This window comes from Notolabrus celidotus, chromosome 1 (genome assembly GCF_009762535.1).
Source record: "Notolabrus celidotus isolate fNotCel1 chromosome 1, fNotCel1.pri, whole genome shotgun sequence".
NCBI classification, from domain to species: Eukaryota; Metazoa; Chordata; class Actinopteri; order Labriformes; family Labridae; genus Notolabrus; species Notolabrus celidotus.
The window spans coordinates 7585584-7601084 of NC_048272.1; the positions used below are offsets into that span (position 1 = coordinate 7585584).

General features: G+C 39.8%; 1 protein-coding gene across 1 annotated transcript in view; it reads right to left on the reverse strand.

Moving 5' to 3' along the window:
* Positions 1-15501, reverse strand: part of cacna1da (calcium channel, voltage-dependent, L type, alpha 1D subunit, a) — an 80377-nt gene that overhangs the window by 12585 nt on the left and 52291 nt on the right. Inside the window, 18 exon segments of the mRNA XM_034703992.1 lie at positions 83-179; positions 273-400; positions 672-831; positions 918-1009; positions 1105-1170; positions 1260-1388; positions 2349-2381; positions 6942-7025; positions 8342-8452; positions 9535-9693; positions 10620-10821; positions 10935-10953; positions 10956-11080; positions 11178-11230; positions 11345-11452; positions 11559-11646; positions 13243-13349; positions 14719-14778. Of these exon segments, the coding sequence (XP_034559883.1) occupies positions 83-179; positions 273-400; positions 672-831; positions 918-1009; positions 1105-1170; positions 1260-1388; positions 2349-2381; positions 6942-7025; positions 8342-8452; positions 9535-9693; positions 10620-10821; positions 10935-10953; positions 10956-11080; positions 11178-11230; positions 11345-11452; positions 11559-11646; positions 13243-13349; positions 14719-14778 (1821 nt within the window).

The window sequence follows — 15501 nt, forward strand, 5'->3', positions numbered from 1 at the left end:
ACACAGGTGGGTCAGGTAAGCTGAATAATATTTCAATGCACATTTTCTCAATGAAATAATAAACAAAAGTAAGAGATGAGACCTTGCATGCAACTCTGTGAGGGCACAGTTTGCCAAAGCCAAGAGGAGGCTGGATACGACGAAGGAGTGTCACAACATCCAGATGTTTGATTCTGCCTCTATGTTAGAAGAAAATGGTAGAAGACGGTATCAGGAACAAATGATGAGAATGGTAAAAAAATGTTGTAAGCAGAAAGTAAAAAAGCACATACTTCGCCTCGGGGTCGTACTCTGACCAAATTCTCTTGAATTCATCAAGGTGGTGCGGTCCAAGAATGGACCAATCACGAGTTAGATAGTCAAAATTGTCCATGATGACGGCCACAAACAAGTTGATAATCTGGTGGAGTACAAGGAAATTATACACAGTTAATTTAGTGTTGTGCAGTGTCAGGAACCATATGGAACCGTGTTATTTAAGGACATTTGGGAGTTACATTGGCATCCCCTATACTAAAACTGTATAAATCATGGCCTTTTAAAACAATAAAAACTCTATTTCCATGCGGCTCTAATGATGCTGCCATTAAAAAAAGGTCCTGAATCAATGCAGCACACATTTAAGTAAATTCCCAGTATTGATTAAAACTCTGATTCTGTTTTGTGTATACCAAGAAGGCGCAGAGCATGTAGAAGGTGATGAAGTAAATGATTGCAAATCCACTGCCACACGTCATCTCCTCTCCAGGGTTGTAGTCGGACTCTGGGTCGCACAGCTTCCCCGGCATACAGGCCAACATTATCTCCTGCCATGCCTCTCCAGTGGCACATCTTGGATTCATAATAGAAGACAGACCTAAGTTAACACCTCAACAAGTAACCAAGATATTTAAAGTTTCCTGACAACTCCTTCACACCTGAAGAGAAGTAGCACGGCCTGAGGGAAGGTCTGGAAGTTGTTGTTTCTGTTGATGTGGGTGCCGTCCACCATAGCCACCTTCCCAAACACCTGAAGCGCGAACATTTATTACATAAATTGAACAGCAACCCTTACCAGCTTGGGTAACGGAGTGAAAATATTTTCTTGCACATTTAGTTCCTAACCTGCATGCCGATGACAGCATAGATGAAGAACAGCATGGCTATCAGAAGAGCAACATATGGAAGGGCCTTCATGCAGCAGAGAAAAGAGGAACATTAACATGAGTAATTTAAATATCTCCCTCATTCACTGTTCAAATGATTGTACTTGTACTCACCTGGAACGATTTAATGAAAGTCCAAAGCAGGGTGCGAATGCCCTCCCCTCTGCTAAGGAGCTTGACCAATCGCATGACTCGAAATAAACGGAAGAAGGTGATGGAGATGCGAGCGCTGTCCTCTGTGTTCTATAAATAAGTACACCAAAGTTAGAGAATCGGAGGGAATCAGAGTATGTGGCGAACACAGAGAACCTGGCTGTGCTTTACAGGATGAAGAGGTCTGACCTGAGACCATAGGGCCAGATACATATGGGCTGAGATGCAGCACTGCATCTTTAGATCAAGGATAACTGGGTGTTTAGAGCGTTCAATTTGAACTCAGGCTGTTATTTTTCGAGTGGAAGCAACTTCTTTGAGCATATATGAAGCTGATTTTAGGATTTTTTTCTCCAAACATAATCAAACATAGACTTTAAGGCAGTGTAGCACCAGCTGATATGTTTCTGTTAATCTGCGTCCAAAGCACTGTCAGGGGCCCTGTCACTGCACAGACCTACTGGGGAGGAAGCAAGGAGGCGAGCATGCTGGAGAAAAAAACCTTGCCATACTTGACAGGACACGTCTGCACAAGCATGGCACCCTCAGTCCAGAGTCACTGCATGCGTAGTCACAGTGGGGCCAAACCCCAATGGGTCGGCCAGGAGGTTCTCAAGTCAGAGCTGGGTGACCTGATCCCAGGGGGGGGTCATCCATGGGTCAACTACCCCACCACACAAGAAAGTGGGCAGAGACCATGTAGCAAGTGTCAGCAGTACAAACGTGAGGAGCAGCGTTGAAACCGCTCCCACCTAACGACACACGCAGCGTCACGTTTGAGAGACACACTGTCCTTAGAAAAACTCCACACATTTAGGAAAATGGAAAGCTATTTTTTTAAGGTATGTGCAAATGCAGAAAGAAAGAAAAACACACAAAAGAATAAGAATGGAAACATTATCATGATGAAATAATGAAACAGTTATAAGCAATAAATCATAGGTCAATGTCAAAGAAAGAATCAAAGAAAGAAATGCAGATCTAAATGTGACATGGCCCTGAAGGAGGAGGGGGAAGGGAGGGGTGGGAGTGGGGGGAGGAGGATCTTACCCCCTGTTCATCCACCTGAGGAGTCTCCGTTGGCTTTAAAATCAAAGACCTGTATTAATGACTTGCACAGAGCCGCAGGTCTCACACACAGTGGGCCAATACTTAAACATTACATTTGAAAAAAAAAACAAAAAACACTTTATCACACAGAATGCTAGCACACGTCAGTCAGGACGCAGACAGAACAGAGTCACTACTCCTCTAATTGACTGGACAAAACTGTCTGAATATGTCACTATCACAGAGACAAACATTCAGGTATAACTGTCTATGAACACTTTGGGTTATGACAGACATGAAACGTTATCTTAACACTTTAACGGACTGTCACACAACAGATTTACAGCTTAACATTCCTGACAAACAACATGAAAATGCTTAAATACTGGGTAACATGTAAGACTGGCACACAACTTTATCCCTCCCCTGCTGTGATGGTCACTAATGATGAAGTTAAATGGATTGCATGGTTTAAATGTCTATACTGGGCTTAATGAGAAGCGACCTGACAGACAGATCAAATGTTATGAATTCATGTCATAGTAAAGCACTTGTGACTCCTCTGACATAGCCTCAACTTACAGCAATTTTTCCCATATCACCTTTAAGATTCAGGCAATTACACATCAACACATGATTTTGTATGAATCATATATGGAACATGTCAGATGTTTGATGCATGTTGCAATGATTAAGACCCATCACAATGTGTTTTTCAGTGGCTGAAATGATTCATGACCAAAAGTAGATGAAGCATAGAATAACTTGATCTACACAGTTGCTCACACAAATCCACAACCATACACAATTTGCAATTCTTGACATAAAAATTAAGTTACTTGTTATTATTTATGTTCAGCAAAAAAAAAAAAAGGTAAAATACAGAAAAGTGGCTCATAAGGCTGATTGTTGAGCTAAATGCTCAATGGTGATGTGATTTTTATGCAAAAATATAAGTGAGATTAAAGGAACCATATCATAAGGCTCAGCAGTGAAAACAAAGACACTCCAGACAGATATGGCTTCAGTCAAATCCCTTTGCACAATATTCAGAGCATCAAAATGAGGTGCAGAATGAGCAGAAATAATAAAAAAAGAAAAATTAGCTTGAGGAGGTTCTTTAAGTAATCCTGGCCACAGCGCTGATGGAGCATGCGTTCAGCATTGCCATGTTGCTTGGGGAAGCACTGCACGCACACGCAAGACATTTTGGATGAAAAGGAAGGCCATTAGTGAACTCATAGCAATGCAGCAACTCATGCATGTCAGGAGTGCCCTGCAACATAACTGCCATAGCAGGGCGCTCTCACAGTCCGGTGCAGAAAGAGGAGAATGAAGATCAGTAAAGAAGAGAGGGAGGAAGAGGAGGAAACTAGAGCAAGGGACAATTAAAGGTAGACATATGCTGACATAGGAGGAAGAGGAGAGGCAGAGAGGTGTAAAGAGGGTGAGAGTCGCTGTTGGAGTGTTCATGCACCTGACTGGAGTCTACACACCTGCGCTACATATGAGCTCCATTCTGAGCTTTAAGAGCTCACTACAGGAAGACAGAACAAAACACAGAGACAATCACTCACAGAGACACAAACACAAGATCATCAAAGAACCTCAGACTCTGCTGCATTAAAGCACCGTCAGTGTAAAATACAATAACAAGGGCTGATTTTGTGACATCTGATGCATTTATGAACTTGTAGTCCACAGATTATTACCTGATTATTACTGCTCGGTGAAAGGATGCTCCAATTTTTACTCTAATTTAAGAGTTCATCAAAAGTCTGAGCTAAATTTTGGTTCATCAGAAGTCTTCTATTTCCATAAAGGTCACACTATCTGTTTCAGCTAATACATGTGCGGTGAATCAGCAATCGGTAAAGCTGCAGTGGCCAACACAACTTTAAGGGAAAAAGTCACAATTTTAAGATCTTCAAACAGATTGACTCCACAAATTTTACACGGAAATAGTCCTTAATATTGTGTAGGCATATACTTCCAAGCTCTGAGCTCCAGGGCCATTCTGTCTGGAGGTAAAGTTCAAGGGGCATGGAAAGAGAGAAAGGGCAAACTTCACGAGGCTCTATGGAAAAAACTGACCGGAGGGGAATGGAGCGGGCGGCCAAGCGCCATCATCTGTGAGAGGCGGGACATGGAGAGGATGTCAGGGAATGAGGTGAATCATGGCTGAAACTTCCCTGCATGCATTTGGAAAGCTTAACAATCACACAGCTCATGACTGTAATAGCAAGCAAGTAGCAAAAAAAAATCAGCAGATTCAATGAAAACCTAAAATAGATCAGCTATTAGAACTGATTACTTAGAAAAAAGTTTAATATCTGATCTTTGTGTATCACAAACTGCAACCACGTGCAAAAAAATGTCAATGATGTATGAAAGGCATCTCACAAGAAACTATTGGAAGCCCTTGTGAAGTCAACATTGTTCCCAACATACATACACACACACAGTCATACTAACAGCACACCTTAAAGTACAAACTGTAAACATGTAAGACACACATGCATAAGAATAGTAATCTGCACACACCACCACCATATGTTAAAATTAAGTTTATACACTCATGCAGACATGTTAAAGAACAGAAACTGAGAAAACACAGAAAACATGAGAAATATCTCCAGAAAAACAGCACTGCAGCTCAGACATAGAGCACCCAGGATGGGGGAGTAGGAGGAGAGGGGGGCAGGAGCAGGGAGTCTTTGCTGCACTGCACCTCTAACAAGCACCACCATAACCATACGTATCCCGAAAAGAGTGGTAATTTGGTCTCATAGCCTTCCTTGTTTTTCATTTCTTATATTTGAATACAAATCCAACCATCATTAGACCTTTTGAGTCAGCTGAACTCAAAGCTCAGCACATCTCAGCTGACCAAAACGTGTTTTGTTTGTAGGTGTTAGTGTGTAAATTAATTCCATAAAGAGATTGTGGTAGTTGGTTCAGAGAAGTTGTAACTTAATCAAGAGCTTTCAATTAACCCTAATTCAATAAATCATCTTTATCTACTGTGATGTCATTTCTAAAGCCTATTTTTTCCTCAATAAAATATTATAGGGGTCCCAAAGATAAAGTTGTTGTTCGAAACAGTTTACACACAGAAAACATTTTTTTGGTTCATTCCAATACTTGCCTCTACAAGTTTCTATGGAAACAAAATGAACAAGAGTAAAACATTAGACAACCACATCATAAATCATCCTGCTGTGCACCAAATAAAAGCCTTGGGGTCACACAGACTGTGACAGACTCCTGTTTCTGACTTGTATGTTGTCACTGTAATAGTCAAGGGTTAAACAATCAGCAGTTTATATCAGAAAGATTGGCATCATTCCTGCAACAAACAATACTCAAACACATCCACAGAGACACAAAGAGCAGAAGCAAAAATCGACCAACACAGACTGTTTGACTGAACCAGAGTGCAGCACTAATAATAAGAAGAAGACATGAATGAGGATGAAACTGAAGCCTTACAGACTAAGCCAATAACGCTTACACAACTAGGAATGTTTTTCTCGATTTCTTTAGCTTGATAGATATCATTCAATTAACCCTCCTATCATGTTCGTTTCTCAGGAAGAGCTGTAACGTTCCTGGGTATTTAATTATCCAAAAATGTCATAACCCCAAAAGAATCCCAATAAACATGTTTTTAATCTCATTATTAACTCCATTACTAACCATTTAAATCAATATTAGGTGCAATTGTGTTCTTTAATCCTCACAGATCATGCTTCAATGAGGATATCTCACTTGTTTTTAATGAACTTTCTTGTTAAAACTTTTTTAAATGTACATTGTAAAGACCTAAATATAAATACAATAGATGTTTTATTTTATTTTGAATTTTGAAAGTGATGTTGATAAATGAACACGAGACACCTCTTCTGTCACATGCTGCCCAGATGTTTAGGCTGTTTTTACCTGGTTGAGAAGGCATATATTGCCTAAAATGTGAAATGAACCATTTTGATTTTATTTGTTGATTTCACCTATTAAGCATGCAAAGATGTTTCACACCGAAAAAATACTTTTAACATTATTTTTTTTAACCTTAAAAAGGGTCAATTTTGGGCGCTGGTGGCCTAGTGGTCTAAGCACCCCACATACAGAGGCTACAGTCCTCGTCGCAGGGGTCGCCGGTTCGATTCCCGGCCGGTCGACCATTTCCTGCATGTCTTCCCCCACTCTCTACTCCCCACATTTCCTATCTCTCTCTTCAGCTGTCCTATAACAAAAATAAAAAATATATACTTTTTAAAAAGGGTCAATTTGAACCCACAACATAACAGGAGGGTTAAGGAAGGTTAGTTAGTTCAGAAGATTAGGACGTGGAAGCTCGAGGTGCTAGAGGTGTGTTTGGATGGGTATCAAAAAGTAAAAAAATAAGGAAGAAGCTTTCCCTTTCCAACAGATCTGCTCTCTAATTGTCAAGAGAATGAAGAAGTCATTAGTTTCTTTTAAGCAACCAATTTTTTTTTTTTACATTTTATTAGCATATTAAAAAAACTTGTCACATGGCTTTCCTGCAAGGCTCCAGTTCAACTCAGGAGGCAGAAATAAATGGATACTTACATTCACTTCAGTGATAGCGATATCGACGACGCTACCAACAACAATTAAGGCATCAAATGTGTTCCAAGCATCAGCGAAATAGTGCTGTTAATGCATGGTTTTACACACAAAGGCAAAGATGGGAATAAAAGAGAGAGACGATGAAGAGAAGGAGAGGAAAGATAAGTGACCAAAAAGGTAAAGAAGTAAAGAAGAAATGTGACATGTAATGGCAGGGTCAGGTGAGGACAAAAAGAGAGAAAAGAAAGGAGACAAGTATTAAAAGTGATCAGATAAAAATCAGAAGTCTGAGTCCTGCCAAGAAAAGCTGCAGTGTGAGAAGAGGTGGCCCGAACAGAGAGGGGTCAGAGTTAATCAGGGGGCGCTGTAGCTGAGCTTACTTACATCGATCTCACTGAGAACAATGTCTACTATGCTGCCAATCACAACCAGGGCGTCGAACACATTCCAGGCATCCCCAAAATATCCCTGAGTGAGGTGGAGTGAGTGGGGGGGGGGGCAAGTTGGATGTGATAAGTACACACAAATAGTAGCTGAGCTGCAGGGCAACGAGCACCAAACTGATGTTAAAATACTGATGCTACATAGAAAAATACTGCTGCCAAGAACTCGACAAACAGTGAGCACTATTTGAGTTAAAAAGGCAGAAAGTCAGCACAGCACCCCACACTCTGTCTCTTACTAGAATCCTGTCCTTCTTCTCAACACAGAGCTGTTTGGCAGGGGCCGCGAGGTTGAGGGGAAAATGAAAAACAAAATCACTTATTCACTGGGTTGTCAAAGGTTCATGGGTTCTACTCCGTTCTTTAACATTTTAACAATAGTTTAACACTTTGAAACACTTGCGATCTTGGCAAAAATTAGACAAGATGATTTGTATCAGTGGGTAAAATATGCAGCTACTGCCAGGAGGTGTTTAGCTTTTGTTAGCTTAAAAACTAGAAGCTAGCTGAGGCAGCTGGTCTGGCATAAAACATAAAAACTGCACATGGTGCTTTCGCAGGGGTTATTCAAAGGCCTGTTTCTTGGCCTGGAGGAATAATATCCACCTACCTGTGCTATTTAAGTTCACTTTCCAGAAAGTCATTTTTAACTTTGATAGAGCCAAGCTAGCTGTTTACCTTAGTTACCCCCCTTATGCTTAGCTAAGAAGACTGGTGCCGTATTTTTAAGAGATGAAATGGAGAGTCCAATTCATCCTTGAATTGAACTTTCAGCAGTGTTCTCAAAGAATGTATTTAATCATTGAGATTCAATCAGTAAATCTGTATTAGTAAGACATCTATGTGGCTGTTAGAAGAGCTGCTTTCCTGTAAAAACATCTCTATATCTGTGTGAGTTATGTGTTTAGGCTCTATTCAAAGTGCTTTGTCTAGGGAAACATTTGCACAGAGACTCACCCTGGGTTTGAAAGCAATGAGTTTGAGAACCATTTCCACAGTGAAGACAGCAGTGAAGACCATATTTAAAATGTCCATCACATAGTTAAAGAGAGCTGACTGGCCGTAGTGCTGCAGCGAGAAAGAAAAAGAGTGACAGGTTAAGAAAAACTGATGAAAAAGGGAGTTTCTGCTGAAAAAATGTCCTTACAGGGCAATTCCTTAAAACAACAAACAATACAAATGCATCTCTTACAGCAACCCTATTCAATTAGAAGCCCGTGGTCCACATGCGGCCTGAAAGCAACCCTCAAGTGGCCCGAAAGAAGCAGTTTTTCAGCATAGGTTTAGTTTAAGTGCTCTTTTATTGTGTTTATGCCCTTTTGGATGTGGCAATACTTTAATAAACATCCAGTGTGTTTGTTAGCTTATCTATTTGTTTTTCTTGTAAATGGTTAACTTTGCTCACTGTCTGCTAAAAATGTCCGGCCCAGCTCATGTCCTTAGTCTGAAAATCCAGCCTGACCAAATATTTAATTGAATAGCCCTGTCTAACAGTCTAAAGGTAGACTATTTGTTTGTGATTAAAGTATCTTTTTAATAAAGGTTATGTGTGAAGAATTCGAAACAAATATGGGTCTAAATTGATGGTGTCATCGCTTACACCAGTCCATTTGTTTCTTTGTCCTTGTGGCAGATAACATTACATACTTCCACCATGTAATTTCTGATGTTTCCACAAGAGAGTGCCAAAGTCATCTCATTCATATGCAACATTTTCTGTAAAACTGCACTTCTAATGTAATTACAGCAGTTTGGCAGGTACACATTAACTGAAATGAAACAATTTTATTAACTAATTCATCTCATCTGATGAAAGTGTTTATCTATATTACACAGTTGTTTGATACTTTACACGGTGGACTCAAATTAACCAACACAATGTGTTTAAAAAACACCACATACAATTTTCATTCATAGACAGCAAGATAGAGACATGTTTAGAATTACCTTAATATTCACTTATCATCCAAAATATCACATCATAATTATTTGATGACCTTTCATACTAACTAAACCTTCACAAATGCAAATGTACCTTCAACCTGTAAATGTGTATTTCATGCTCACTTGATCTTATTCTCGTAAACAGACACTGACTTTGTTTTGGAGCTGGCTGGTTTGCCTATAATAGATTTAGTGTGACAGCTTACCTGTACAGCCAGACATAGCGTGTTGAGCATGATGAGCACAAACATGATGTACTCAAACCCTGTGGAGTTAACCACATACCAGAATTTGTACTGGTATGGGTTCTTGGGGATGTACCTCCTTAGTGGGCGTGCCTTCAGAGCATACTCCACACACTGACGCTGCACAGAAATAAACAAAATGTGTTTGAAAGTTAATTTCAGAACACATCAAATACTTTCATTTGAGTCCAACTTAGACTATTTTCGTTTAACCTAATACCCAAATTAATCATGTTTACACAGCAACCATTTTCTTACAGTCAAGGTATGAATCTCAAATGCTGCTGTTCTAACGGGATGTGTCCATGTTTGAAAATATTAACATGAGGAATCTGAAAAGTGTTAATATTTTTCTGCATCTAGTTTGTTCAGGATCTGAAAGATAATGTAAAGTGAAAACTCAGGGACACATTTGTTAAAACAACATTTTTCATAACATATAAACTACCCTTAGACAAAAGCTCATGTTAGTATCCGACCACTTCTCGGCTAACGTAGCAGTTTAATAGTGTTATGAAATATCTTGAGATTGTGAAAACGTAGCTAATGATACATTTGTAGTTTGGCGCAATACAAAGAGAAGTATAAATTACAAGGTAGTGATGAATTGAGCTAACATTTACTAAGGTACTAAGGCTAACAGGGTGTGTTAGCTAAAATTATGGCAACATGGTCACTAGGCATTGTCTTCCTAGGTTCTGAATGATCAAGACACAGTGAATGGGAACAGTTTGTTAACATGATTATTTTTTTGTAAAGCAGCTGTGCTTTATGATAGCTTTGGGTTTCCAACCTGTGCATGAGACAAGAAAAATGGCTGCTGTGTGAATTTGGAAAATGAGCAATAGTTCTCTGGCAAAATCTAAAATCTTCTAATGAATAAATGTATATTATGAAGAGATAATTCACTTCTTTAAAGGCTTTGAAAGTGTTTTATGTCAATACGTATTAAGTTTTCATGAAGAGCTCTATTTTTTCGTAACCCAACACACACATATTCAAACACGCTGCTTCCAAACCTGCAAATCATGAACCTGCAGACTGACCTGGTTCTTGTCCAGCTCACAGTTTTTGTACTCTTTCTCTCCTTGTTCCTGAAATGTGACAATAACGAAACCTACAAAGATGTTCATCATGAAGAAAGCAATGATGATGATGTAGATGATGAAGAAGATGGAGATCTCCACACGGTAGTTGTAAATGGGGCCAAGGTTTTCCCTGTTGGAGTCGATGGCCTTGTAGAGCAACCTTTGAAGAGAGCAAAAGAGAGGAAGAGTATGTGATCTAGTTCCTCTAAGAAGAAAAATCATCTGTGTGTTTTTTTAAGTTTGGACATGTGGATTAAGAGTTTAAAATCTTACGCAGGCCAGCCTTCAAAGTGGACACAGTGAACAGAGCCATCATAGCCATGAGCACGTTGTCAAAGTTAAAGTCACTGTTGTGCCACACTCTTTTGTGGATGGTTGGCTGATTCACGTCTCCGTCTTTATACAGGATGTAGGTGCCCCTATGAGAAAATGGCAAGATCCATCAAGGTTAAAATATGCACTGGATGATGACTGCATGTCATTTTGCAGTTCAGAATGAAAAAGATTTAAACTGACTTGCACTCTTCCGGGCTGGACTTGGCTTCATCAGTGCAGCGATAGAATTTCCCCTGCAGCAGAAAACAAAACATACTGTAAATAATAAATATTTCAAAAACGATTAACTCAATATCTCATGCTGATCGTGTTTAGTATTGATTTTTTTTAAGCCCAGTACTGCTGACCTTAAACAGCTGCACCCCTATACAGGCAAACATGAACTGGAGCAGAGTGGTGACGATCATTATGTTACCGATCGTTCTGATGGCCACAAACACACACTGCACCACGTGCTGTGAGGCAGAGACAGAAAGTTGTTACACACAGAGGGATCAGTGCTGAACAGTCTAAGACTTTGGTTATCTCTTTGGACAGGCTGCAAGATTGATGAGGTCTCACCTTCAGGCCTTTGGCTCTATTGATGGCCCTCAGGGGTCGAAGTACACGGAGAACCCTAAGAATCTTCACCACTGAGATGGCAGAAGACCTGAACGAAAACGACAGATGGGTGTAGTGTGAGTTTATATCCTTAACCCCACACATTTTACCAGTATTTTTTTTTGAGCAAAGAAACCATTCATGAACCCTATAACGTATTTCTCTTTTGATCAGAGGAAAATAAGTGTGCAGTAAATTTAGTTTCTCTGAAACTCCTTTCACACATGCACAAAACTCCTGAAAATGTCCCAACTTTATATACTGGTGTGGTGTATGTTTGAACACAAACAGCTGAGTCTATCACCTCGACTTTTTTTCTGTTTATGCTTGTAAAATTCCTACAACAAGTTGGGATGACCTTGTATATGAATGCAGTTAGGGAACATTAATTGCAATCAGGGGCAGAGCTATAACATTGGTCATTTCATATGAGTGTATGGATCCCACAGGGCTGCAACATGTTTACAGTAGGCATGCATCAATCCTACTTTTTAGGTCCCGATACCGATATCAATACGTGGGCTTTGGTATCTGCCGATACTGATACTAGCCGATCTGATCCTGGTATTGATTTAACAATCTCTATTCCTTAATGTGAGGATAGAAACATGTTTAGGCAACTTCAAGCTTTTATGACTTGATGGTGAACTGTACCTGAGTTCCAAGTGCTAAACCAGAGGCTGGAATCCCTTTATTTCAAGGATCCAGAACAATTAAATCCAATAACCTGTCAGTTTTTCACACTTTGAATCCATTAATAGAAGGTTTATTCCTTCTTTGTAGTAGGCTACAGCTGACGTAAACTTCTTCCTTTGAGCTCCCATTATATTTTTCAATGCGACTGTCATCCGTCGAAAAATGACCGTTGCACATGTTGCAAGTTTCCGGTGGAACTGTTCGCAAAAGAAGCATGCACCTAAACTGCAGAGCCTCGTAGTTATGCTCCATCATGCTTCACCAGGCAGAAATGCACAGACTGACCGGCGCTGATGACGTAGGAGACGCAAATGGCTATTTTAAACACAGAAAAGCATAGAACTGAGATGAATAGATCTGCCATATGGATTGGCACTATATATCGTCCCTTTGTCACCGATATCCAATCTAGCTTTTTGAGTCCAATCTAGCCGATATCCAATACCAGGATTGGATCGGTGCATCCCTAGTTTACAGCTTCATTCACATAATAAGGTGCTACTACAACCAATTGGAACAAAGATGCCACAGTTGTCCTCATGTTTACTAAAATCAACTACAGCATTGTCTTCAAACTTCTGACTTGTATAAAACAAAAAGGGATGGAGAGCGAGTGTATGTGAAAAAGGGGGAAAGACTTTCTTGACTTGAGTAATAAAACATATATAAAGAAAGCACCGTCACTGAAGGCAGATTGTCAATTATGGAATTTTTGAATTGTCCAGAGCTTTTACACGTCTCAAAAGAATCCATTTAAAACCTCAAAGACTATTCCTAAAATGCTGCCTCTGGCTTTCTATACCAGTCCCGTTTTTTGAGTTATAAAGGAAATGTGGACAGGAAAGCTCAAATGGGCCTTTTAGTTTCTATGGCTTAATTTTTCCTGATCACAAACTGCCAAAAATCATGTGGTCTGTAAAAAAAGTGCCTTTTTTGTCGCTGTACTCACTGGATGCCAAAGGAGACGAGGGAAACTCCCACAACCAACAGGTCAAGGAGGTTGAAGTAATTTCGACAGAATGCTCCTTTATGGAGAAAGGCGCCATATGTCGTCATCTGAGGAGAGGACAGAGGAAGTTAGAAGAGAAAAGGACAAAGAATAACTACAGATTTTATCAAAATAGTACGGTAGCATATCAACACATAGTAACACTCACTCTCTCCACACACCCACTCACACACACACACACACACACACACACACACACACACACACAGGATACAAACAAAACTGTACAAACATGTCAAAAAGTAAAACATCTTCTCACTCTCCACCTTGCACACGCTCACACTTCTTCACTCTTTTATTTCACTCTGATTCGGGGTGGCGAGCTCAGAGCGGTGAAACAGGAGGCTAATTCTACTGTCGCCACCCCCACGGCCCTTACCTACATGAATGTAGTAGTAAGTCTTTCATTTCACAATCGACTATGGGATGAGGCAATAAAACATGCATTTTGTTGCCATGAGGATAATTACTACCTGCAAGAGTTCTAGTTATAGTGATTGGAAAGATGAAATGGCCTTACTGTCACATTCATGTGGACCGTCATTTTAAAGCACATTCCATTATGTTCTTTAATCGTTGAGAATAAGGGAAAGCAGCTCCCTATTAAAACTTCAGAGTTCAGCAGGCAGAGAAGAAAAACCAGCCAAAATAACTCTTCTTCAAATAATAAAAGTAAAGGATTCATTTTCCGAGTGCACGTAAATGTGGAGCCCTGCAGAGAGACTGAGAGGGGAGAATGCTAACTAGGAGCATTGGAGATTTAGTGGTTAAAAAAAATGATGGACTATGCCAGTTCTTGCCCAAAAAGCTGCAGATACGACTCCACATTCCTGTGCACTCAGTCGGGGAAAGCAGACTGAACCATGCTCGTCATGAACATGGTTGGTTGTGCCCCCTCTTTTATGGTTAATCTGAAGAGCAGTCAGTACGAGAGGCATGGAGTTAGCTTTGACTGGAGTTGACTTTTATGTCTTCTAACATCTCCCTGCACATGACCTCAAACTCAACTTCAGCCAATGCCTGAAAAATGTCTGAACAGCCCACTAAAATGTGTTGCATTGCACAGAAGGGTTGCATCATGTTTTCATATTTGCATCATCAAACTCATTTCAGCCATGACCGCCCCCATGACGTGACACCCATGTGAGTATAATGTAATGCTGATGTCATGTTTCCTTCCCCCAACAGGAGTTCTTTGATTAGTGTAATTGGAACAAATCTTGTGTTTGTGTTTGCGTGTGCAAAGTAACAAATCCAATATCACTTTTTTTTGTTTTTGTGTTTTTTTTAAAAGAGGTGCCATGAAGAAAAAGTAAATAAGAGAAAGGAAACAAACAAGCCAGGTTGTACTGAAGTGGCAGGTGACACACAAGGAGAAAATGCAGCAAGGCTCTCATTGTCATTTTAAGGGGTTACCTTCAATATGATCTCAAATGTAAACATACTAGTGAAGACATAATCTGCATAGCCTAGGACCTGGAAGGCAACGAGACGTTTGGAGTATTATTGGGAGTGGTTAGTCACAGCACGAACAGGGGACACAGGGCATTTACCTTCAACACGATCTCAACAGTAAAGATAGCCGTGAAAGCATAGTCAAAGTAACCAAGTATCTGCAAAGAGCAACGTACATGTTTAACAAAGACAGGTCATCGTGCAGCTTTAAACATCATATCAAACAAGATGAATGAAAAAAAAAAAAGAAAATCTGAAAAGTTTTCTGGAAAGAGTTCGTTAGAGTTAATATGACACAGCCACACAGTTTGATATTTGCAAAAACATGCCACAGGACTATAAAATAAATCAGCTAATCCACAGTTATCATATATACAGTATCATCTTAATGCAGTTAAAATCATTGCAAACATAGATTGCTGACTGTGTACTTTACAGGACTGGAGCAGTGTTTTTTGCATATTTTACCTCATAAAATATTAACCTAATGATATAAGATAATGTCAAACCTTTCAGGTAACAAGAGTCATTTAATTTTAGAAAACAGACATCTGACACCAACTCAACAGAAAGTACAACCCTCTAAAATCATTGGCAGAATTATGTTTAGTAAAAAGTTTTGTTCTCATCAAGTAAATGCCCCCTACATTTTTAAAATCTCTCCTTTATGTTGCATTTAAGGACACTCGGACGTCTGTGATTAATGAATCAGCTGCGAAGGCATTCATAAGCTACAGCGCCTTG